The sequence below is a fragment of the Polypterus senegalus genome, chromosome 4 (assembly GCF_016835505.1).
Source record: "Polypterus senegalus isolate Bchr_013 chromosome 4, ASM1683550v1, whole genome shotgun sequence".
In the NCBI taxonomy this organism is placed as follows: domain Eukaryota; kingdom Metazoa; phylum Chordata; class Cladistia; order Polypteriformes; family Polypteridae; genus Polypterus; species Polypterus senegalus.
The window spans coordinates 157,198,300-157,222,914 of NC_053157.1; the positions used below are offsets into that span (position 1 = coordinate 157,198,300).

The 24,615-nt window shown below is 33.6% G+C and overlaps 1 protein-coding gene across 2 annotated transcripts in view; it reads left to right on the plus strand.

Moving 5' to 3' along the window:
* The window catches only part of ncapg (non-SMC condensin I complex, subunit G), a 45,554-nt gene that overhangs the window by 12,885 nt on the left and 8,054 nt on the right, over window positions 1-24,615 (plus strand). For both annotated transcript variants that reach the window (XM_039751556.1, XM_039751558.1), the window contains exons 6-16: window positions 2,009-2,093; window positions 2,185-2,377; window positions 6,751-6,900; window positions 7,985-8,125; window positions 9,508-9,631; window positions 11,654-11,743; window positions 12,158-12,337; window positions 12,918-13,028; window positions 16,872-16,991; window positions 17,221-17,442; window positions 19,428-19,609. In XM_039751556.1, the coding sequence (XP_039607490.1) occupies window positions 2,009-2,093; window positions 2,185-2,377; window positions 6,751-6,900; window positions 7,985-8,125; window positions 9,508-9,631; window positions 11,654-11,743; window positions 12,158-12,337; window positions 12,918-13,028; window positions 16,872-16,991; window positions 17,221-17,442; window positions 19,428-19,609 (1,598 nt within the window). The remainder of the gene's footprint in view (window positions 1-2,008; window positions 2,094-2,184; window positions 2,378-6,750; window positions 6,901-7,984; window positions 8,126-9,507; window positions 9,632-11,653; window positions 11,744-12,157; window positions 12,338-12,917; window positions 13,029-16,871; window positions 16,992-17,220; window positions 17,443-19,427; window positions 19,610-24,615) is intronic.

Consider the following 24,615-nt stretch of genomic DNA (forward strand, 5'->3'; position numbering starts at 1 on the left):
TTACGTTTTCAAAATTTATTTTAACTGAGAAGTCCTTTAGGGGCCAAGTACATAATCAAACCTTTTTTGTAGCACTTTTATCTGCTTCTATATTATGTCTGTCTAATCCTGGTTGTTCTCCATAGCCCTTTTTTTTTTTTTGTGCCTGAAAGTTTTCATGATCCATCCTTTTCTGTGTCTGTACTTTTTAACTTCTGTAACTTTATACTTTCTACTCATACAGCTTTTGTTTAAAAAAAAATCAGTTTTGAATTCTGTTTTGTTAGACTTTTTTGTTCACACTTTATTTTTCTTATTCTGATGTTTTTTCTTATTTTTTCTTCTTTGACTATGAAATAATCTGTTGTATAAGTTCTACTTAATTGTATGCAATTTTATTTTCTTTAAACCAAATACAAATAAAAAAAATCAATGTTTTTACTTTTAATCTGTCTTCGAAGTGTTTCTCAAAAAAAGCCTTAAATGATATGCATGGCTTTCTTTATTATTTCTATACTTTTAAAGAAAGTTTAATTTCAGAGACATAAAATTATGGTTTAAATTTTTACTACTATTACTGAGCTCAAATTCTGTCAAGAAAAAAGAAGGTGCAGGTGTTGTGGAAATTATGGCTACAGTGACGATTTGGTGGAATTTAATTGCAGCCTAGTGCTACTTTGTAACACCTGTAGACTGCCTTACATTTTATCCTTGTGTCTTCTGATTTTCATTCAGTTTGACATTTACATAATTTCTGTGACAGAACATAAACCGCTCTCCTGACCTTTCCTTGTCTGTATTTTAAAGCATTGTTTATACAAAACCATCAGAAGACAAATACTTAAGGCTAAATATTTGAGTGAAAGATATTACACAGGCTCAATCTTCAATACTTGTTTGTATGCTCTTTCTGGATTTCTGTTGCAGAGGTACAGTGGTGTGAAAAACTATTTGCCCCCTTCCTGATTTCTTATTCTTTTGCATGTTTGTCACACAAAATGTTTCCGAACATTAAACACATTTAACCATTAGTCAAATATAACACAAGTAAACACAAAATGCAGTTTTTAAATGATGGTTTTTATTATTTAGGAAGAAAAAAAATCCAAATGGCAAATAGTTTTTCACACCACTGTGTATACTGTACATGGGTTGTCATGTTTATTGTAAGATGAGTAAAGTAATTTGACAAAGCAAAATTAATATTAAAATACATGTATTTAAAGCCAGTTCAATTCTGAAACCATGAAAATGCATGTATATTTAATTACTAGTACATAACTGCAGGACAGTTTTCTTGAGTGAAAAATGCAGCTTTTAAAAAATACATGTTTATCAAAATTGTTTATAATCCCCACCTATAAAATTATTTCCCAGGCTAGCAATCAATTTTTCTTTCCTGACCGATTTTTAATAAGTAATTAACAGTGTGATGCAAAAAAGTTTGTTAATATGAAGTACTGGTAAAATTTATAATTTACTCCTGTATTTCTTGTGCTTGATCCATAAAAATTGTTTCATCCTTAAAAATTAGATGTCCTTACAGAAATGGGAAGACATCTGAAGTGATAATGCTTAGAAGTATTTATAAAAAAGATATTTACATATACCTTAAAATATATAAAAATAATACAGTGTTATATATTTCAGCAAATTACACAAAATTATTTATTGAATGTAGTACAAATGTATTGTGTTATTCACATTAAAGACTCTTCCGTTACCAAAGGAAGCAAGAGGGAGAGAACCAGTAAAATGCATCAAGGTGGTTTTTCATACTACATAGTGCATCAGTCTTCAGAATAACATGGGTAGCAATAATTCATATGATTTCACAGTATTAGTCATGAATACTTTTTAAAATGTTTTTTTTTTTCTTCTTTTTTTGTAAATCTCAATGCCATTCAAATGATGCCAATTTAACTTGCCTATGTGGACAGAATTTCTTGTGCAATGCTAGATACTAAACACTCCTTTTATATCCCAATATCTTTCAAGACATTAAAATTAAATACTTTGTAATTTATAGGTTCTTGCTGAGAAAGTCCATGTTAATGCACTGACTATTGCTCAGAGAGTAAAGATTTTGCAGCAGGGATTAAATGATCGATCAGGTGAGATGTTTCACACAAAAATTTTATATATATATAAATCTGCAATGTCAATCTTCATAATTCTAAAAAGTCAAATGCTCTCATATTTTAGTGGCAGTAAAAGAGGCTGTCCAGAAAAACCTGTTGCAGGCGTGGCTTCGACTAATGGAGGGCAATGTGTTAGATTTGCTTCACAAGCTGGATGTTGAGAACTCGGCAGAAGTGCCAGTGACTGCATTGAATGCATTGTTTGCTTTGTCACCACTTAATGAATTGGCTGAAAACTTCAGCAGCATAGATGAGAGGTAAATACAACATTTTTATCTTATAGGTCAGGGATTCCCAAACTCAGTCCTGAGGACCTACTGTGGCTGCAGGTTTTTGTTCCAAAAAGGCTTTTGTTTCTAATTGGACTCCTGGACTAATTAAGTGAACTGTTATTTCCCAGATTACGTGTTTTGGGAACAATGTCAAAATCAGGAAACTAAGTTCAGTTAAAGAAAAAAATGTACTAAGCAGTTATATGGGAATAATGTACTTTTTACCAATATTTCATCTTGATTTACATTCTACTTTTAGTTTAATTAATCCATTATTTACTAATTAGTGAGTCTGACAATAAAGTAGTCGCAGCCTTTCATGATTCAGTGTTGTTGGGCAGGGTGTTTCTCTGCTTGTTTTTAATTGTCATTATTAAGATACAATGAAGGCAAAATAAAATGAAATTAACAAAAGATAGTTAAGCATTTAAAACTATAGCAAAAATAAAATTTCTGAATGCCTTATAAATGTAAAAATCGTGCTGCTGTGCTTTTCTGAATGTAGAATAAGAGAAGATAAAAAATACCAGCTAATTAAATGAGATCAGTGTTATCAGTTATTGTCACTGATTATGAATCTGGTTGAAACAAAAACCTGAAGCCACAGTGGGTCCCCAGGACCAACTTTGAGAATCCCTGGCATAGGTGATTCATAGGATTATTGCTCATATGTCAAAAATATGTAACATTCATGTCTGGATTGGATTTACCAAATTATAAATTTTAAGCAAAAATATTACATTAATAATGTGTGTAAGTAATATTATTTTTTAAACTAACGTTTTGTCATGTAATTTTACTACAGTTCATCTAGGACATTTGATGCATATGCTTGCCAAATAAAACATTTGCATAACAAATTAACACACTACAGTAATCCCTCCTCGATCGCGGAGGTTGCGTTCCAGACCCCCCCCCCGCGATAGGTGAAAATCCGCGAGGTAGAAACCATATGTTTCTGTGGTTATTTTTATATAGTTTAAGCCCTTATAATCTCTCCCACACTGTTTATAAATGTTCCCCGCAGAGTTATACAGCATAATCCCTTTGTATTCTCTTAGATATTAGGTAAGATTCATTGAAATTATGTATATAAACACACTGTTTATATACAGTAAAACCTAAATATTATTTTAAAGATATTGAGTGTCTCCGATAGCACATATGTTACAGCCATTACGATAGACATGCCACCAGCAATAAATACGTACAATACAAGAAAAATAGTATACAGTAAATGTGTGTACAGTGACACTAAACGCACGTACATGTACTAAGTACTGTAAGTAGAAAATTAATTATGGTTACTCACCAACAATGACACGATGACTTGTCCGATAACAATGAGTTTTATTTTACTGCACAACAAAGGAGAGCGTTACAGTCCTTAAAGGAGCCACTTCAGGCGATTGTGCAGCACTGCCGTTCTTCTTCTTCTGGCAGTCTTCAATGCAAATCCCTAAAGCAGATTCCATCCGGACTACTGCCTTATTACATCCACTTACAACTCGTTTTGCACCCTGGTTAAAAGGACACTGCGGCCGTAGATCTTCTATTCCTTTCCTACTTTTTAAATAAAAAGAATCGTAGCCTTCAACAAATCCAAAATGTTTACCTTTCGGCAATCATTAACATCTTCCGTTTGCGCTTGGGCACGGCCCCTGAAGCAGTAGCAAATCGTTTTGGAGCCATAATGAAGGGCTTGACTATGCACAAAGATAAACACAAAAGAGCACAACTCTTTACACAGCGAAACACGTTGATGCTGAATGAGCGAGACGAGACTTCCTGGTTAACACTGCATTCAGCAGGCAGGAACTTAACTGCGTGCTCTGATTGGTTAGCTTCTCAGTCATCCGCCAATAGCGTCCCTTGTATGAAATCAACTGGGCAAACCAACTGAGGAAGCATGTACAGGAAGTAAAAAGACACATTGTCCGCAGAACCCGCGAAGCAGCGAAAAATCCGCGTTATGTATTTAGTTATGCTTTCATATAAAATCCGCGATAGAGCGAAACCGCGAAAGTCAAAGCGCGATATAGTGAGGGATTACTGTATTTGGTTACTTCCATGTGTCCTTGGTTTTAATTATGAATAAACCCTTCCTAATGTTTGTGAAACCCATAACAAGTATCTATATTCCCTTGTTCTTGTTGAACTCTTCTTAAAGTAATAATCTCGATCCACTGCACTAATTCCTTTCATAATGTTAAACACAACATCCATGTCTTTTCTTTAAACTAAAAAAGGCTAAGCTCTTTTAATCTTTCCTCATAAGCCATCCACCTGCAGCACAGGAATCAGCCTATTTGCTGTTCTCTGGACTTTTTGTTAGTGCTGCTATGTTCTTTTTATAGCCTGGAGACCAAAACTGTATACTATGCTCCAGATGAGGCCTCACCAGTAGATTATAAAGCTTGAGCATAAGCTCCTTGGACTTCACATCGTGCTATATAACCTAACATTCTTTTAGCCTAATTAATAGTGATGGGTCCACTACAACTCCAAAATCCTTCTCATAGGTTAACCTTTCAATTTTCAAACCTCCCACTGTGTATTCAAAGCTAACAGTTTTACTTCTTACATGTAATATTTTACATTTACTTATATTAAATTTCATCTGGCACAAATCTGCCCAAGTCTGTATGCTGCATAAGTTCCTTATAATGATTCAACAGATTCTAGATTATCTGCCAATTCTCCTAGCTTGGTATCATTTACAAACTTAGCTAGCTTGTTATTAATATTAATATCCAAATCATTTATATATTTAAAATGTACAGGTATATATTTTCATAAATTTTAAATATTTATATTTTATAATTTTATAAATATTTTAAATACATTTTCATATGTGTTTATATATAATATATGTATAGGATGGTCCAGATTATGCAATTTTCATTACGCTATAACTTAAGTTTATTACATAGAGAATTCACAAAAAATTATTTTTGTTGCTGATAGATGGCAGCGAAATCAGTGAATTAATTATATCTCTCTATCTCTATCTCTAAATATCAGCAGGCCTAGCACTGACACCTGAGGAACACTACTCTTAACCCAATCCTGATAAACTTTCTTCCACCATAACCCTCTGCTTCCTGTATTTTAGCCAATTCTGCACTCATCTACAAACATCATACTGAACTTCCACCTCTTTTAGTTTAATGGCTGGCCTCTCATGTGGCACCTTATCAAATGCTTTCTGAAAGTCAAGATAAATAACATCATATGCTCCACCTTGAACATATCCTTTTGTTGCTCCCTCATAGAATTCCAGCATGTTAGTAAAACACAACCTCCCTTGTCTGACCTCATGCTGATTGTTCAGAATAACTCCTGTCCTTGCCATGTGTTGCTCGATCTTGTCCTTAATAATTACTTCTATTATGGTATAAAAAGGCAAATATTCTTATTTGTTATTACTGCATATGTATGAACAAGTGTCTTTAATTAGCCAAACACTTCAAAATATTTATAAGAACGCATAAAAATATTGATCAACCGTTTAAATTCAAAATTCATTGAGTTGTCAGTTTGAAATATCAAAACACATCCTTGTGTTAGCTTCTTGTAGTCCTAAGACATATTCTGTTTTCTGGAGTAAATAATAAATATCTTTATGTAACATGATATTAAATTAACAGATCACAATAAGTATAATTATAAATGTTAGGAAAATCGTCTTAAAGGATCTTTATTGGCATACGGGTTTGTGCAGGGTAAGCAATGCAAACATATGTTCTGTGATGCTTGCTTAAAATGATTTTTGAAGCAAGACAGATTGAATTGTAGACTTGATACCTACTGAGTGATAAATTCAGGATGTATAGGTACTGTATGTACCATTAAGGTAACGGTTATATTTTATACTACTTGTAATCTCAATATTTTGAGGAATACTGTTGAGTAGAACATTTTATTGATCCACATAATTGAATGAAGGCATTTCTAAAACAAATAATATTTTGCTCTATTGCTGTAACACTTATGCCTTAAAGTAAGTTGTAAATCAAGTGGTCTGTTTCATGCTGTAGATTTGTTTTGCTAAGTTTTTAGGTACTGGCAAGTAAAAGCATGGCATGTCAGTTCAGTGTTTGCACCCACTGATAAAAATGCACCCTACCTGCAATATAGAATATTGTTTTTGGTATATAATGAAAACCCCCCTATATTTTGAATAATATTTTTAACTAAGTTTTATTTAGCAATTACTGAAATTTTTTATTTAAATGTTAGTTCTTGAACTACATCATTGCTTTTGCTTATTTCTCATTTAAACCTTAAATTAATCAGATTTTTAACTATAATTGTACATATTTGCTTTGTAATTGAGTTCTTTTGTGCTTTCACAGAAAATTAATTCCAGTGGAAAACTTAACCTGTGAAAATGCCTTATATTGGCGTGCACTGTGCGAATATATCAAATCCAAAGGTGAAGAAGGAGAAGAGATTTTGGAGCGACTTTTACCAGAAGCAGCATTATATATTGAATATCTTCACAAGTAATTTTTTTTAAAACTTGAATTATAATTTATGTTTAGCTTTAATATTATTATAATTGTAATTTTATAAAATCAAAAACACACCTAAAGATAATATGTATGTGAATTATATAGTTCAAAGCTTGCTTAACACAATAGCATTTTATTTGTACTACTTTATTAAAAATCCAACACCTGTTGCAGACAGGCAAAGCCTTGTCTATTTCACTATATGTTTTGTATATCCAAGCTACAAAATATATAGTATTTTAATTTTGATTTTACAGAACTTCATTTCTTGATATTTTACAACAGAATATATGTATTTCACAAATTAACAGTAACGTGTCTTAAAATCTCTAGAAAATGAAAGTAGTCCACAAACAGGAAGTCCCTTCACATGGGATCGTGCTTTTGAAAATGAAGACAAAACCCTTGACCAATGAATGAGTGGGAGAGGCAGGTTTTTAATTCAAAAGTGGGACCCTGTATGAAGGGACTTCCTGTTTATGGACTATGTTTATTTTCTGGAGTTAATTATTGAAGACTATAAGAGTAGAAAAATGCATGTGTTTTGCACATTCTGAGAAAATGATTTGATTGTTTGACATTTAATTATACAACATCAGTTATGTGAAATTTTTTTTTGTACGTTTTTAATATTGTTTGCTGTTGTTCAATGTTGGTCACCATTGAGTCCCATTCTGTCAGAAACGTGTTATCTATTCTCCATGAAAACATGATATTAACATTTTTCTGTGCCATCTCTACAAACAACATAGAATAATATATTTAAAAAAAAAAAAACCCATAATTTTTGTGTGTATTCCTTTAACTCGCCTTGAATAGTTTATTTGGGGGAAACTGCGGAGTAATTGGGAGACTACAATAGATCTTAATTTTATTCCAGAGCTTACAGTATGCTCTGCATAGAAGTGAGTACAATATCATCTGCTTTATCATTTCATATTCTTGCATGAGCTTTTATTCCTTGAAGAGAAGTTATGGTCTACAATAGTAGCATTTTAGGACAACCAATAAAATGAATTTTTTTATTAATGATTTGTAGCGAACATTGAACTTATATCTTCTTTTTATACTGTAGGTTCTTGAAAAGCATTCCAGTACTGACTGAAGAACAAAAGGCAGATTTTAAATATCTTGAAATTGTGATGACTAAGGAATTCATAGGGCAGCAGTTGGTGATTCTTGTTGGTTGCTTAGACACTGCTGAAGAAGGTGGGAGGTAAGGATTTTTAGTTTATAAAATTACTAGCAAAATACCTGTGCTTCGCAGCGGAGAAGTAGTGTGTTAAAGAAGTTATGAAAAAGAAAAGGAAAAATTTTAAACATAACATGATTGTTAATGTAATTGATTTGTCATTGTCATGAGTGTTGCTGGCATATATAATATATTGTGACGGAATTGAGACGGACGCCTCTGCTGCATGCGTCCCAGGGGAGCCACCATGGACAGTGCAATGCCTCCCCTGGGGCAGCCTCCCTGGCCGTGGGTCCTTCCTCAGTCTCCCCCGTGGCTCCACCACAGCCCGGTTGGGATATGGGGTGGCCGCTAGGGGGTGCTGCGGAGAGCCAGCCGCCACATTGGACGACTTACCAGCCCCACCCGGAGGTGCAATTAAGACCAGCTGGGTGGGCTATAAAGCAGGCCAACCTCCCTTCATTCTTGGCCAGAATCGGGAGGAAGAAGACGAGGTTGCCTTGGAGGAGTGGTGGTGCCAGGAAGGGTTGTTTATAATTTTTGTTTTGCGCTTTGGGACTGTGTATTGCCTGTGGGTCACGGGGACGACGTGCGCCCACGGGTGAAGAAAAAGAATAAAGCCTGTGTGTTTTGTACACGTGCCTCTGGGTGGTCTGTGCCAGGTTGGGTGCTATATAGCGCCTTTTACTATATATATATATATATATATATATATATACACACACACACACATACTATGGGGTGCCAAACAGGCAAATACATTGATTTTCTGAATATATAAAGTCATTCCCGAATATATAAAGTCAAAACTTGAATATATAAAGTCAAAACTTGAATATATCACTATCGTGAAAACTTGAATATATAAAGTCAGCGTCGGTATATATAAAGTCAAACTTTTGACTTTATTTATTCAGAAACAAGTTTTGACTTTATATATACCGACGCTGACTTTATATATTAAAGTTTTGACTTTATTCCGATAGTGACTTTATATAATCAAGTTTTGACTTTATATAGTTAAATTTAGTCATCATTGTATAACTTTTTCTCTACCATAGAAACTTTTGTAAGGAAGCTGTAAGGAATGAGCCTGCCAAATTTCAGCCTTCTACCTACACGGGAGAATTAGTAATGAGTCAGTGAGTCAGTCAGTCAGTGAGGGCTTTGCCTTTTATTAGTATAGATTGTAATTTTTATTTTATCTAGAAAAGTACAGAATGTGAAATATTTTCCCCGGCAGTGTTAGTCCCTGCCATATATTTTTTTTAAATTTCACCTTAGTCACCTTTTTCAGTCATCATAGGTGATTGTAACACAGTGGAATTTATTTCCTGGCATAATACCATAATCATTAATATTTCATATGATCATTATATTTGTATTTTTTTATTGTCTTACTTTAGGAAGCGGGTCCTTATTATTCTGCAAGAGATTCTAGTTTCACCAAATTGCCCAACTTCTCTTGTGTCCTTGCTCATAGAGAAACTACTTACCATCCTTAAAGATGATGATAAGAGGATCCAAATGGTAAGTTTTATTGTGTGGTGTTTTTTTTTTTTTTAATATAATTAGCCAGGTTATGATAGTTCTGGGCTAGTTAGGATATGTTTTGCCTTATCAAAACATAGGATATGTATTACAATTTAATCTTTTATTATTTCATGAAGTTAATATGTTTTTGTATGTACTGTAAATAACATTTCATGTTATGTGGAATATATCATGAATGGAGTTTATGGTACTTGACTGGTATTTATATATTTTGAATAATTTTATAGTTGAACACAATTGTAAAGTATTTAGAGAACTGTCTTGAAGTTTGTCATTTGAAATATAGATTATTGCAGTATAATTTATATCTCTTTTGCTTTTTATATCAGAGTTCTAAAACTCTGAAAGACTTGAAATAAAATTTTATATATATATATATATATATATATATATAATGTCAAACTGTGTCTATTAGATGATGTACTGTATGTTTTATCGTATAAACTGTTAAATTGGTGAGTGGAGCATTTATCTTGGTAATATAAAAAGTTTTTTTTTATTTAATGCCAAAAACAATACATTTAATGATTTGCTGTAACCTTAGAAAATGTATATGTGGTAAGATTTGAAAAACTAATGACTTAGTTACATCTTTACTATATCATACTTTACAACAAATTGAACTGATTTTGAGAATCTTTTAGTAGTCTTAAAAATGAGTTAAAACCTGCATTACTGATTCCATTGTGGATTTTAAAGCAAATTGAAAACGGTCAATTATAGAATCATTTTAAAAACTTCAGATGGTAGTAGGAGGACTTTCTAGTGACACCAAAATAAGATATCATGAAAATAGATTACAATAACATTTTGTTTTTGTTTCTGCTTTTTTAGTATACTAAGAATTGCAATTCAATTCTGCATCAACCTGTAATTTATTCACATTTTTGTTTATATGTAAATGCTGCAGCTAAAGCTTTAAACCTATAGAAAAAATGTTACTCTGTTATATCCAGTAGGAAAAACGCTCAACTTATTTTATCCCACAAAAACTGTTCTTTTAATTATGGAAATTGATTTCATACATCTAGACAGTTTTCACTGTAAGGTGAAAAATATTCAGTTATAGTACATAACACACACGAGTATGATTAACTTAGTTCTTAAATTCATAGTAGGGCTATCAACTAATAATTAACATTATAATGTTTCATATTAAAATGTAATTTTTAACTACACATACTATCTGCACTATTATGTACTTGTTTATCATGTACACACAGACAAAACGAGTGGAACACTGTTCAGCTTTCAGATCTTTAAGGTTCCATGCTTAGTTAAACATGAGGGAATATCCTATGATAGTTTGCTTTGCACTCTCGTTTTCATTGTTTTGTTTTAACTTTTTTTATTTTGCTTGCAAAATGAACAAGCAACTAACAAGAATCTTTATATAGGATGGCAACTTTCATAACAAATCTTGTTTTCAACGTAGGTGCAACCTCTTTTCATTAATTAATTAATATTAAATTTTGTCTATTCCTGGCTGCCAGTGATTTCTTTCCAGTGATAATCATACTTATGTTTAAATACACATGATTTCAAGCAAGAAAAAAATATTGGCAACACTTTAGGTGCTGCAAAAACTCCTCTATTACTCATATACTGTTAGTTATGCAATGAGGCCCTAACAAAGGCTTTGGTCTTTATAACACTTACAGTGTTACTTTATTTCTGCATTGTGACTAGCTAAAATAATGCCACTTTTGAATGTTCAGAGATGACTTAAATGTGAGACATATTTCTCTTTGTATTCACAGCATTTTTAAAGCTTCTGATATGTAGCACTGCACAGAGATGAATGACAACTTCACTGTGTTACCAAAATAATTTCACTTGCCAACTGGGAGATCCCACATACCACTTAAAGCAAACTTTTGATTGTTTCATATCCATCCAGATCTGATTCACTTTATTTATGTGTTTGGGACGGTGCATGTAAAATTTTTGTAATGTAATGTAAAAAAATGTTATTTATTTATTTTTATTTTTTTTCAGACTGCAGAAATAATTTCTGAGATTCGTGAACCTTGTGTAAGTGTAGCTGAATCAGCTTCTGCTCAGGAAACAAGCAAAAGACAAGTAAAGGTAAGACCTAAATCAATTGTTTATTATTTTAAGCACTGATTTTTAAACTCTCTTATTTGATATGTACTACAGTATATGAATTCATAGTAATCAAATTCTTTAATGCATTAACAAATAGATTAAAACTTTTATTGTTAAATTCAGTTTAAAATAGTTATCTGATTATTTTACTGATATCGCACATTAAATGTTAATACCTTTAATGTGAATAATACAGTAAAATGCATAACACATAATGTTTTGCTGATTTTACCTATCAAATAACTGACTGCTTTGTCTGAAACATTATTTGCATCAAGAATTCTATTTGAAGCAAATAGGCAAGTACCAAGACACTCTGCGTATGTATGAAATTTAGGGAGAGGATGGGCATAAATAAAGGTTCTGTGTTGTTTGTCAATTTTCCAAATATAGTTGGCTGAAGTCAAAGTAAAATTGATTGAGGCAAAGCAGAAGCTCGAAGAGTGTGTCGTGGCTCAGGATTTTAGCCTTGCATCTCAACTGAAAGATCAGATTATGGAGTTAGAAAACACTCGAAATCAACTGAGTAAAGAAATGGAAGAGCCAGAAATTAAAGTGGTCAACATAGAAAAGGTAAAAGTTTAAAGAAATGTATTAAATTACATCACATTTGTACCTACTATAGTTTGCGATTTGTTTTGTGTCTCTTTGTCATAACTGAACATTTGCTTTTTAGATTTTGTTTTATTGTTTTAGTTAGATCTTTATGGTGTAAACCTAAATATTTGAAATATGTCTGTTCTGAATTTGACTTTTTTCCATATTTTATGCCTATTTTAGAATCAATATGCAAAAAAAGATTAAGACTTTTGGTTTTCTTTGCATTATTTGTCATCAAGAGTATATGATGAAAACGTGGAAAATAAAGGCAAGAAACACATTAGGCTTCTGAGAAGTCAGTATTTATGACTTTTGTAAGCTAATAATAACATCTTAAATAAAAACAAGATTAATGATCCTATAAATAATTCAATATACTTAAGTTTACTCCCTATTTCATAGAATTGTAGAGTACAGCATGTCTTTGCAATGATCTGTTGGTGTACACGAGTAAATAACACATTAAAATATAATTTAATAATCACAAATGACCACATACTTATTAGACCTTGTTTAAAGTGATTGTTTTGTGTATTTTTTTTTTCTATTCCAGAATGATCCAGAAACTCTTCTTAAATGTCTAACAATATGCTCAGAACTTCTTAAGCAGATGTCCATAGACAAAGGCATTGGTCCAACAATGAATGAAATCTTTAACTCATTGGTATGTGTCCTTATTTACAGGTTTTTCTGAATTAGTAATAAAAGTATGGGAATACACTGATAATTTTTAAAATACAGATCAATTGGTCATTGTGCTTTTCATTTTTTTGAAGATTTCCTCAGATATTAATCAAAATCACAGCACAAGTTAACAGATATACTGTAATGCACTGTATTAGATTGAGTACAAATAGTACCTCATCTGTGCTTTCACTTTAACCTCTTTATCCACAGACCTGTACAATATTTCTTAGAAACACAAATTTCCTGTTACACAGACACACACACAAATCACTTAATTTATTAATCATACAGAGGAACATCAGTTTTGTTTTCTTGGTTCAAAGAATTACTCTAACTCCATATTAAAAATGCATTAAGCATCTCCGACATTGGCATCTGGAGACTTTTTTTGCTTTGCACCCTCCCTCACCATAACCTGTAATGTATGGGGGAGGAGTGAAAGACCGATTTAGATTCGTCCACAATTTCGATCTCTGTTTTTTGATGGATCGCAACGTTTTAGGGTCCTCTGCTATTTTCTGTTAAATCATGCATCCAAACTATACCTTTTCTATGATGGCATGTTAAAGTAAGAAAATTTGTACATGTATTTTAGTGTGCCTAGTTTTATATTTCACCTTTTTCCTCCCTCTGTGGACAATCTGGTCTTAGTAGTTTTAGTCTTTATCTTTGCTTTCCCACTAACATCTTGAATACCAGGAATCAAATTTATCTCAATTGTTTTCTTCCAGTTTTTTGTATTACAAGCAAGAACTCTAAAAAGGGCATTACTTGTGTACTGATTACATTGAATGTAATCTAGTCATATTTGCATACATATATGTTGTACTTTTTTTAATACTCTAACCAAAGCTATTTATGCTGCATGGTAATTGTTCCTGTCACTTGCCTTGCCATTTGCCTAAGTGCAGTCATTTGTTGTTGTTGTAAATTTCCAGATTGTGTTGCACATTGTCAATAAGTGTTTCCATATTATCTCCTCTTTAATACACTTGTCACAGAGAAAACAATTCACATATTAGGAAAAAATCTATCACTGTCTGATTCCTTGGGTGTGGTGGAAAATTGCATAAAATTTTTGGAAATGTGTCTAATCATCTACCAGTTTTGTGTACCAGTGTCTCCATGTTACATTCTCAGCAACTGTGTGTGTAAGGCTGAACTCAACCCTGAATTGGAGGTTGTCTATTACAGAACAAAGAGTGAAATTTTTATTGAAAAGGACTTATGCAACTCTGGCATTACTCAACCAATTTTGTCACTTTTCAGTTTTACTGCACTGTCCTTTTGGGGTGTAATTGCCTTGGGGCCCATTCACACTTGTTTTTCTAGTATTTTAGCACTAGATCAGAACGCTCCTAAACTGCTTGCGAAGTTACTTACCATTATTTTCAATGAAACTATTCACATCTGTTTAGGCAGCACACAGTTTAGGAAATTCTTGCAGGCAGCTTTTTTTCAAGCATTTTCAGCCAAAGTGTTCCATTGAAGTAATTGAGGAGACATCAGTTATAAAGGGGCACCAGGGCTCTGACTTTTAATGACAGTTTCTTGCCTGTGTTTTTAACTTTATTTTTATGGATACTGTATTTATTGCTTTTAACGTCCACTATGAACACTTAGTTTTACTATATTATTTATTTATTTATTATGGATTTTGCACTGCACTTTGGACACTGTTTTATTGATTTGCTTTGGTTTTAAAATAATAGCACTGAGCACCTTTGCACCTACCCCATGCAGTGTGTTGTGTGTTTGTGTCCTCATCTGCCTGGCTCATCTGTTTGTTATTGATTGTGTTGGGTTCAAGAGACTCCCAAAACAGAAGTGCTACTGCAATATTCACTGACTCTCTGTGACCCTAAACAAGGTGGATTAAATTTACTCCTCAATTTATACAGGATTAAATGTATATGAATATAACCTCCAGTTAAATTTTTTCACTTGATTACACACTATACACATTCTTACCTTCTTCCTCACTAGCTGTCACTAGACGACTAGATCACATGCTTTTTTGCATGATGATGCACTGACAGCAGCAAGCAATATTTTTTTTTTTTTTGAGTTGTGGGATTAAGCTTCTGTAAATATCATAAAGACAATATCAGATACTACTGTACTTGTATACCTAACCACATCCATGTGTAATCCTGGGATTTTCCATGATGCTACCTGAGTTCTTCACAGAGAGTCTAGAATTGCCTTCTGGACTTTCTTTGCTGTACGGTAAAATAAGGTGAACCCAATATCTGCAGTCCTGATGCTGATGACACCTTCTCTTCAGTACTGTATTAAAGGATTAAAAACACTAAAGTCATAGAAGGAATTCTTGTCTCATGACACTAGAACAACTCACAACCCACATAATGGTAAATGGAAGTGATGTCAGTCATATTTTTCTTGGGTTATTCTCTAGCTTTTCCTCCTAGATCTCAAAGATTAAGGTTCTCTGGTAACTTTCCAAATGGCACAGCATGCTGCAAATCGGCGTAGGTTTATGCTGTAGTGTGTACCTGTGATGAACAAGTGCTGTTTTCAGAGTTTGTCCTGCATCAGGAACAGCTCAGCCTCCCTGCATCTCTAAGAATTGACCTCTGCAAATTCAGAAAATTAGTTAGTTAAATAAATGTTCCTTTCAGATACTTTGTGAAAGAAGTAATAATGATTAATAAGGTATAGACACTTCTTTATTTGATGTTTTTTGGAATGTTTGTAATAATGTCAATTTCTTGCTACAAATTTTTAGAATTTATCATCTCGTTTCTATACTAGTTATTTCTGTTATCATACATGGTGTTCTGTCTGTCCAGAACTGTATGTTAACTAATTTGATGCTTAGGGCTTAGTGACTGTGTTTTAAGTTACAAATTTATCACCTCTAATCCTAAAGAAATTATGTGTTTTAAAATCCAGCCATAAGTAGACTGTTCTTAGCTCTTACTATCTGTGCTGTCTTATTTTGCAAAAAAGTATGGAGCTCCCCGGTCTTGAACTGACCTATTTAACATAATATCTGAAAACGTAATCCCAACAATCAATTTACTAATAGACAAGTTCATTAAATAAATCACGTTGAGTCTAATATAACTCGTTTTACAGCAAATCATCTTTCTCTAGATTAGCACCCTTTAAAGGTATACATTGACCTTTTTTATAGGGCTTGCAGGATTTAGCATTTTCTCATAATCTAGACATTTTCTGATAAAAATTTAAAGTAAAAGATGTCATTTTTTTCTCAAGATATATGAAATAAACACATCTTTAGAATTGCTTACTCTCTACACTCACGATAGAAGGACACAAACAATATTATGCTTCAACTGTACCATTTTTCTTTTGAAAAACTGGTCATTAATGAAAATCTTGTCAAGTACTTAAATTCAGCATTGAAACATACCAAAACATTTCATCTTAGCAGAACAAAGCTTTAAATAGGTGTTAACTTCATTAGGTATTTATTTAGCCACATGCATTTCTTTGAGCAAAATCTGTAGTACGGTGTTTATTGTATAGTTACATACAAAAAAGTGAAGAATTCAGCAGTTGCTGCTGCCTGTGCAACACAACGTTTTTCACTTTTTACCATGAGCTTCCATTTGAATGAAGACATTACTGCAGTACATACATAAAATGGCAAGAGTTTTTTTTTTTTTGTATCTTTTGTCACATTCCCATAAATGACTGCAGCAAAGTATGTTCTAATGTTTATTTTGAGCAATTAACAAATATATTAGGTTACCATTTAAGCTCAAACGTTTAATTGGGACTGAACAATTACATGTTTGTTTGTTCATTTTTTTTTCCTGTTTATTGTTAGATCTTGCCAAGTATTGCTAATGCCCATCCAGCAGTACGAAACATGGCAGTAATCTGCCTGGGCTCCTGTGCTCTTCAAAGCAAAGACCTGGCAAACCGACATCTGTTATTGCTTTTGCAGGTAAAGTGTTTAGAATTGTATTAAATTTAGTGCATTGTCTTTGAAGTGTTTATAGCCATACTAATTTGCTAAATATTTGCTAAATATTAAGGATTTGTTCTTGTAAGCTGTAAAGCAACTTTACATTTTAAAATTAAATCATATTACTGTAGGTTAACTTATTTAAGGGTATGAAAGTGTCAAAATCTGCTCTATAATGGACGTTATAAAGATTATTTTCTTTTTGAAGATTGCTCAGCTTGACGTGGCGAAGATCAGGATCAGCGCAATTAAAGCTGTGTTGGATCAGCTTCTTCTAAATGGTCTGGAGGCACTGCAAGGAAATACATATTCAGATGAAGATTCTGAAAAAGAAAATATTGAGGAACAGACGGAAGAAAAGGACACAAATGAAGAAGAAAATATTGTCAATAACATACTTGCCTTACTTTCTGGCTTTCTGGACAGTGAGGTATATCAATAAATGATAAATAACTGTTAATATTTTTATTTAAAATCCATATTTTCTGAAAGTACCCTATGCCAAAATTTGCAAAAATGATTTAAAAGTTTAATTTACTACTTTACAGTATACTGTATACCTCTAGTATATTGTCTTTATAAATGTTTGTAAATTACTTTAGACAACACCTTGCGCGAAAGGCACATAATTTTACATTGGAATAGCAATGAAATAAAAAATCAAGTTTGTACAGAAAAGTTTAAGAACTAATAGTTTTATTTGACTTAAATGATATTGTGGTTTGAAGTTCCAATCATAATGTTAACTTTAATGCTTATGAGAAAGTGTAAAACTGAAAAGATGCCCCATTTGTTTTTTTGTTTTTTTTGTTCAGGCCTGCCTTGTGTTTTTATATTGACTTTTTGGTGAACAGCTGTAAAGCAATAGTTCTCCTATACTGGCAATTAGGAATGAATGAATAGACTTTAAATACAAACACCATATTTGGTAAGGGACAGCTCATACAAAAGAAAATGATTTATAACATTATCTTTTTCTTTAGAAAATGTTTTATGATTGAATCTTTTTGTGATACTGAATGTCTAACAAAAAGCGGATTAGAACAGAGTATTAAAGTTTATGGATTTTTACATTTTACACTTAATTACAAATCCAATTAATGCCTAATAAAGTTTTATTAAGAAATATGATACAGTTTATTCAAGGCTTGAAATTTTGCAAAGGAGTGCAGGTATTCTGCACAACTGTAGTAATGCCCATAAATTCTCATTTTTAATGTGTGAATTTCTTGCACATATGTATTTGCAAGATATTCATTTTGTTTTTTTAAATACTTTTTTCTAATTGTGCCCTATTTATACTTGTATACTTAATCTAATTCAGAGGAACATGGAGCACAAGCCTCTTCTGGCATACTATTTACAATGCAGGAAAAGGTTCTGCACAGAGTACCAGTTTATCACAGGGTCCACTCACTCAGTCACACACCCAGATCCACACTAGGAGCATATAACCTAATCAACAAGGCTTTGAGAATGTGGGAGGAAAACTGCAGTACCCAAAGGAAAAGCACAGAGTCGCAGGGAGAACATGCAAACTCCACATAGACATTCAGGGCTGGGTCTGAACCAAGTATGCTGGATCTGTAAAGTACCAGTGCTAAGTAGCGTGTGCTGCTGTGCTACTTAAGCTAAGAATATTTTAAACATATTTTAACTCCTCACATATATTTTTTTTAAATTAATAGCATTAACTGTGTTAAAGCTACAGAAAGTTATACTCCGATAGAAACAGTATTCCTAACACTGAAACAGATAAACTTCTTTTTCTCTGCATATTGTATTTTACATTCTATAGATTTAAGGTAGGTTCTTGTTAAATCTCAAAAATTAATTTCAAGCCCTGTTGTTGCAGGTGTTTTTGCGCTTACTACCGCAAACAAAAATGCAAGTTGATCACATTTGAATGGTGCAGTTTAGTAAATGTAATATTTTACACTTGTTAAAAGAAAAAAAATGTTCCAAGCTTTTTTGTTTTTAAATTATTACATGGTCATTAGAAAATATTTTGTTAACCATGATTGTACTTGGGCTGCATGGTGGTGCAGTGGGTAGCGCTGCTGCCTCGCAGTTAGGAGACCTGGGTTCACTTCCCGGGTCCTCTTGGCGTGGAGTTTACATGTTCTCTCCGTGTCTGCGTGGGTTTCCTCCCACAGTCCAAAGACATGCAGGTGCACTGGCGATTCTAAATTGCCCCTAGTGTGTGCTTGGTGTGTGTGTGTGTGCCCTGCGGTGGGCTGGCACCCTGCCCGGGGTTTGTTTTCAGCCTTACACCCTATGTTGGCTGGTATTGGCTCCAGCAGACCCCTGTGACAATGTAGTTGGGATATAGTGGGTTGGATGATGGATGGATGGATGATTGAACTTGTACTTGTACTGTACTTCACTGAAATATATCTTTTCTGAAAACCTTAGATATCGGAGTTAAGGACAGAGGCTGCTGAAGGCTTAGCCAAGCTGATGTTTTCAGGACGTCTCAGAAGTGCAAAGTTGCTTTCTCGACTTGTTTTACTTTGGTACAACCCAGTTACTGAGGATGATACACGCCTTCGTCACTGCTTGGGGGTGTTTTTTCCATTATTTGCTTACGCAAGCAGGTAAAGTATAATTATTTTATTTTTTCTTTACAGTTTGCCAGTGATTGGTGTTGCTTCTAGTATCTTTAAATTAGGTAATTGAACTGAAAATTGACAACTAATTATACATGAGTTGCTTTTCAGTTAAGAACATAACTCTGTGACAAATATAATGCTTGTACCCCAGAAACTGTACCCAATTTATTTGAAAACTGAGTAGAGAATTCAGCAGTCCCAGGTAGGCAGATGGTGAGAGTTCAATGCCAATTACATTCACGACTGCCACTAGATGGCTGCACATCAGGGTTAGAATGAAATTGGGATAACATGACAGCCCAGATCATACTGAACACAAACCTGTTATATTGCTTTAAATTTTACAGTCATACAAAAAAAGTCAGTGCGTTGTATATCAAAATGTGTTGACTCTGCAGATGTAACCGTTAGATGATGAAACCAATGATGGTTGCAGAAAGAATCTTAAAGGCCCAGTAGAGCGGTGCCAAGTATGGAGATGGTATAACAGCATGTTACAATGATTATGTCGCTGCTTTCTGTGATCATTGGAGATGTGGTGTTCTATAAGGATTACTTGGGCACTTCTTGGGCTATGGACTGATAACTTGCAGGGTGAGACTAAATTCACTGGAGTCCATTACAGTGACAGCCATTGACCACTTGCTACTAACATTCTAACTGGTTTTAGAATGATGCTGCCTTTATTATCGTGGATTGGCCCATGTTTAGGCCTCACTTCTGCCAGATTTTTATATAGTAGCAAAAAGGACAGTTTTGCATGTTGACAGAACAGAACCTCAAGGGTGGCATCATTTATTATAACCCATCTGCTTTGCATTTTGTTCAGGTCAGTTTGCCTGCAAATAGGATTTTCTTGATTTATTTCTCACCCACACTGTATGACCTTTCTTTGTTGGCCTGCATAGTACTATTTCGCAGCAATATAATTTGCAGCCAAACACGACTGTTATCTACCAGGAATCCTGTTAGCACCTTTCCCAAGATTTAGTAGTACTCCTTGGACCTCTGCTTGCGTAAAGGAGCAGTTCTGGAATGCTTGGTTGGCTGCTAGATAGAGAAACACTCTTTTGTGACTAGAAGCACAGCCCCCAGTAACGCCAACAATCAGGGATTCACCTGATGACTGTAATCCGTAGATCTGTTCTGCAAGGTTGCTTATCTCTAGGGTGGGCAATGATTTCTTACATGTCATCTCTTCCTTTATGTAGATTTTTATGCAAATTTGGCAAGGGGCAAATATTTTTTTTTTTTTTAAAAAGCTGTTTATTTTTGTAAGAAAATCTTTAAGTAGATGTATCTCTTTTTATGCTGATTTCCACTTAATGTTTGCTGTTTATATAAATAATCTCTAGAACAGAGTTAGTGAGATTCATGGTAAACATCTGTGTTTTTAGTATTGATGACTATGTGAAGTATGTATAAGGGAAGTCTTGAGCTTCTCTACACTTATTTTAAGTATTTCACTTATCTGAATGGCAGTCTACAACTTTATGCAATACCTCTGTACTGGAGCATGAAAACTGTTACCTTCTGTGTAGAAAGGCATGAATTTAAATGGTTACCCTTAACAGAATTGTGTATATGTACTTGAAACAGATTTGTCTCAATATTTTTAGTTAGTGGAATTTTTGTGTTTGTGTATCTTTACTGCATTGCTCACCTGCTATTTCACATAGAAATGAGAATGTTTTATTAAAAAACTAGGAAGATTTCAGCAGAATGTAATTGCTGCACTGCTAAAAACAGACATAATATCACTCATGCTGTAGCTCATTTTAAAATAATGCCTTTAAAACAGCAATTTGCAGTTTTTTGTATTCAGTTGAGTTATATTAGTTTAATGATCATGGCGGCTACTGGAGTGTTTTGAGTCTTAGACAACAACTTTCAGTAAGTGACAGGCCGCCATCTTTGTTTTTTTTTTTTTTAGGAAAATGAAACTGCTTTTTGTGTAACCATGATCCTTAAGTTTCATATATATATTTGTTTCTCCTCATAAGGCACAGATACTGCATAAAGCCGATCTTGCATTATATACACTTTTGCACCCATAAAGTATAATTATATTTAAAACACCCATTTTAAACTTTGCAATATATTTCAATTAATGTCCAAGTATACTTTCATGTATATGTAGTACGGTGACTTTCTTACTTGCATGACTCTTCAGAATGCTGACATTAATCTATACTAATAAAAGGCAAAGCCCTGACTGACTCACTCACTGACTCATCACTAATTCTCCAACTTCCCGTGTGGGTGGAAGGCTGAAATTTGGCAGGCTCATTCCTTACAGCTTACTTACAAAAGTTGGGCAGGTTTCATTTCGAAATTCTACGCGTAAGGTTCCAGTTATGACCATATTTTTCTCCATATAATGTAATGAAGTTGAGCTAGATGGCCGTGGGGGGCGGAGTTTCGTGTGACAACTTCACGCCTCCCACGTAATCACGTGAACTGACTGTCAACGCAGTACATAGAAAACCAGGAAGAGCTCCAAAAAGTGCTGAAGAAAACATGCATTATATAATTGAGAAGGCAGCGAAACAATAAGAAGCAAGCGACTGACACATACAACCATATTCATGAGTGCTGCTACTTCGGAAACAAAGCAAGGTGTAAACCTAAAGTTTAAATTAAGTTCATAGACAGGCTGCCGCTGGCGTTTGTCATGCCCACGGGTAATGTGGAATACAAGTTTAATGAGAGGGCGCAGGATATGAACGAGAGTTTTGATCACTTTGTAACTAAGTTAAAATTGTAGGTGAAGGGGTGTGCTTATGCAAATTCCGAGACTGTGTTTGTGGGGATTGACAGTTAAGGCGGGTGGGGGAGTGACATCATCATCTCCCCTCCCATTCACCTCATTTCGCTCTGAGCTGAGCTCCGCGGCGAACGCAGTCTTACAGAAGTGACTTTGTGACGATGCCACCAAATACTCACAGAAAAATCCACAAGTTAATACACACACCGTCTCTAGAGTTTCTCCACACTCTGAATCCTCCAGGCACTACTTACAAAAGGTTACATTGACAATCGTGTTACGTTATTTTTAAAATGTTTCCTTTTCTTAGCACAAGCACAGCTGAGAAACTTCGATGCATGTGCTCCATAACGCGTTAAAAAATAATTCATTTAATCACACTTTCAATTCCAAGCAAAGGGGAGCTTCTGTCAATGCATGATTTCCTGCATATATAAAGTCACTGTCAGAATAAATAAAGTCAAAACTTGAATATATAAAGTCAGCGTTGGAATATATAAAGTCAAAACTTGAATATATAAAGTCAGTGTCGGAATATACAAAGTCAGCGCTGGAATATCCATCAATTTCCCAACCCGTTGAATCCGACCACAGGGTCACGGGGGTCTGCTGGAGCCAATCCCAGCCAACACTGGGCGCAAGGCAGGAACCAATCCTGGGCAGGGCACATGCATCATTTTCAAAACATTAACTGAACAGTGTTTTTTTAATTTATTTTTCTAAATACATTTTTGTTAACAGTTCAGTTCAGAGTCGTTTCAATCAATAGATTTTGACTTTCACTTTATATATTCATGAATGAGTTTATATACTCCGATGTTGACTTTATATAATCAGGAATGACTTTATATTTTCTGACGCTGACTTTATATATTCAAGTTTTGAATTTATATATTCCAGCGATGAGTTTATATATTCAGAAAAAAGTTTTGACTTTATATATACCGACGCTGACTTTATATATTCAAGTTTTGGCTTTATATATTCTGACGCCGACTTTATGTATTCAGAAAATCAATGTACAGTATTTGCCTGTTCTTTTTACTTCTCCGCTGCCAAGCGTATTTTGCTATTTATATATATATATATATATATATATATATATATATAGATAGATATATAGATATATAGATATATAGATAGATAGATAGATATATAGATAGATATAGATATAGATATAGATATAGATTATATATATAGATATATATATAGATATGAGAACAACACTCATATCAATGACAAAACAATTACATTAACAATCATGTTACGTTATTTTAAAAATTTTTCCTTTTCTTTTTCATAACTTTTTTTACACACTACTTCTCCGCTGCGAAGCGCGGGTATTCTGCTAGTACTGATATATAATATAAACACACACACACAAATACACATTCATAATTTAGGTATATACTTCAAATCTACTGTCAACTGCACATAGTACAATGAAATTTCTACTTGCAACTGTTCTAAGGAGACAATAGAAATGCAATACCAACAAAGGCACCCACACTAAAAAATGATACATCACAAAAATCTGTATGTACATAGTGTGTGTGTGTGTATATATAAACACACAAAATGTTTTTTATATGTTAAAGTATTTGCTTTTATGACTAGTTGTTCAGTAACTTTTACAACAGTAGGATAGACACTATAACTGAATCTGTTGGTGAAAACTCAAATGGTCCTGCATCATTTGCCAGAAGGGAGAAGGTAAAAAGTAACTGGGCAGGATTGCTTAGGTCTTTTCTAATGTGGCTTGCCATATTCTACTTCTGCTTTTGTCACCTCTTCTTACTGTATGTACAATATATCTATGCAGTAAATATAAACATGAGCAAAAACTAAAAGAAAACGCCTTATTGTCGGTTACTGATGATCAGTCCTGGATATGTGTTACCTTTAGGTGTATTTTTGTACAGTAGCTGTGAAATATAAATTATGAAAATGTCATAGGAGTATAAATTTGTCATGTTAATCCATTAACATGTAATTTGTGTATATTGCACAGTTTTGTCTATTGTCTAATGTGGGACTCGCTGGCTTTGCAGTTGCGTGTATACGTACACCACCATATATGTAATAATTGCACTATTCATCTCAAAACTGTCAGTTAAATGTCAGGTAACAAAGGGTTGACAGTTTTACACCATGCATTGAGGCCTAGCTGGCATGTTTGCTGGTAAGCTAAATTATTACACTCTTAATAACTTACTGACATACT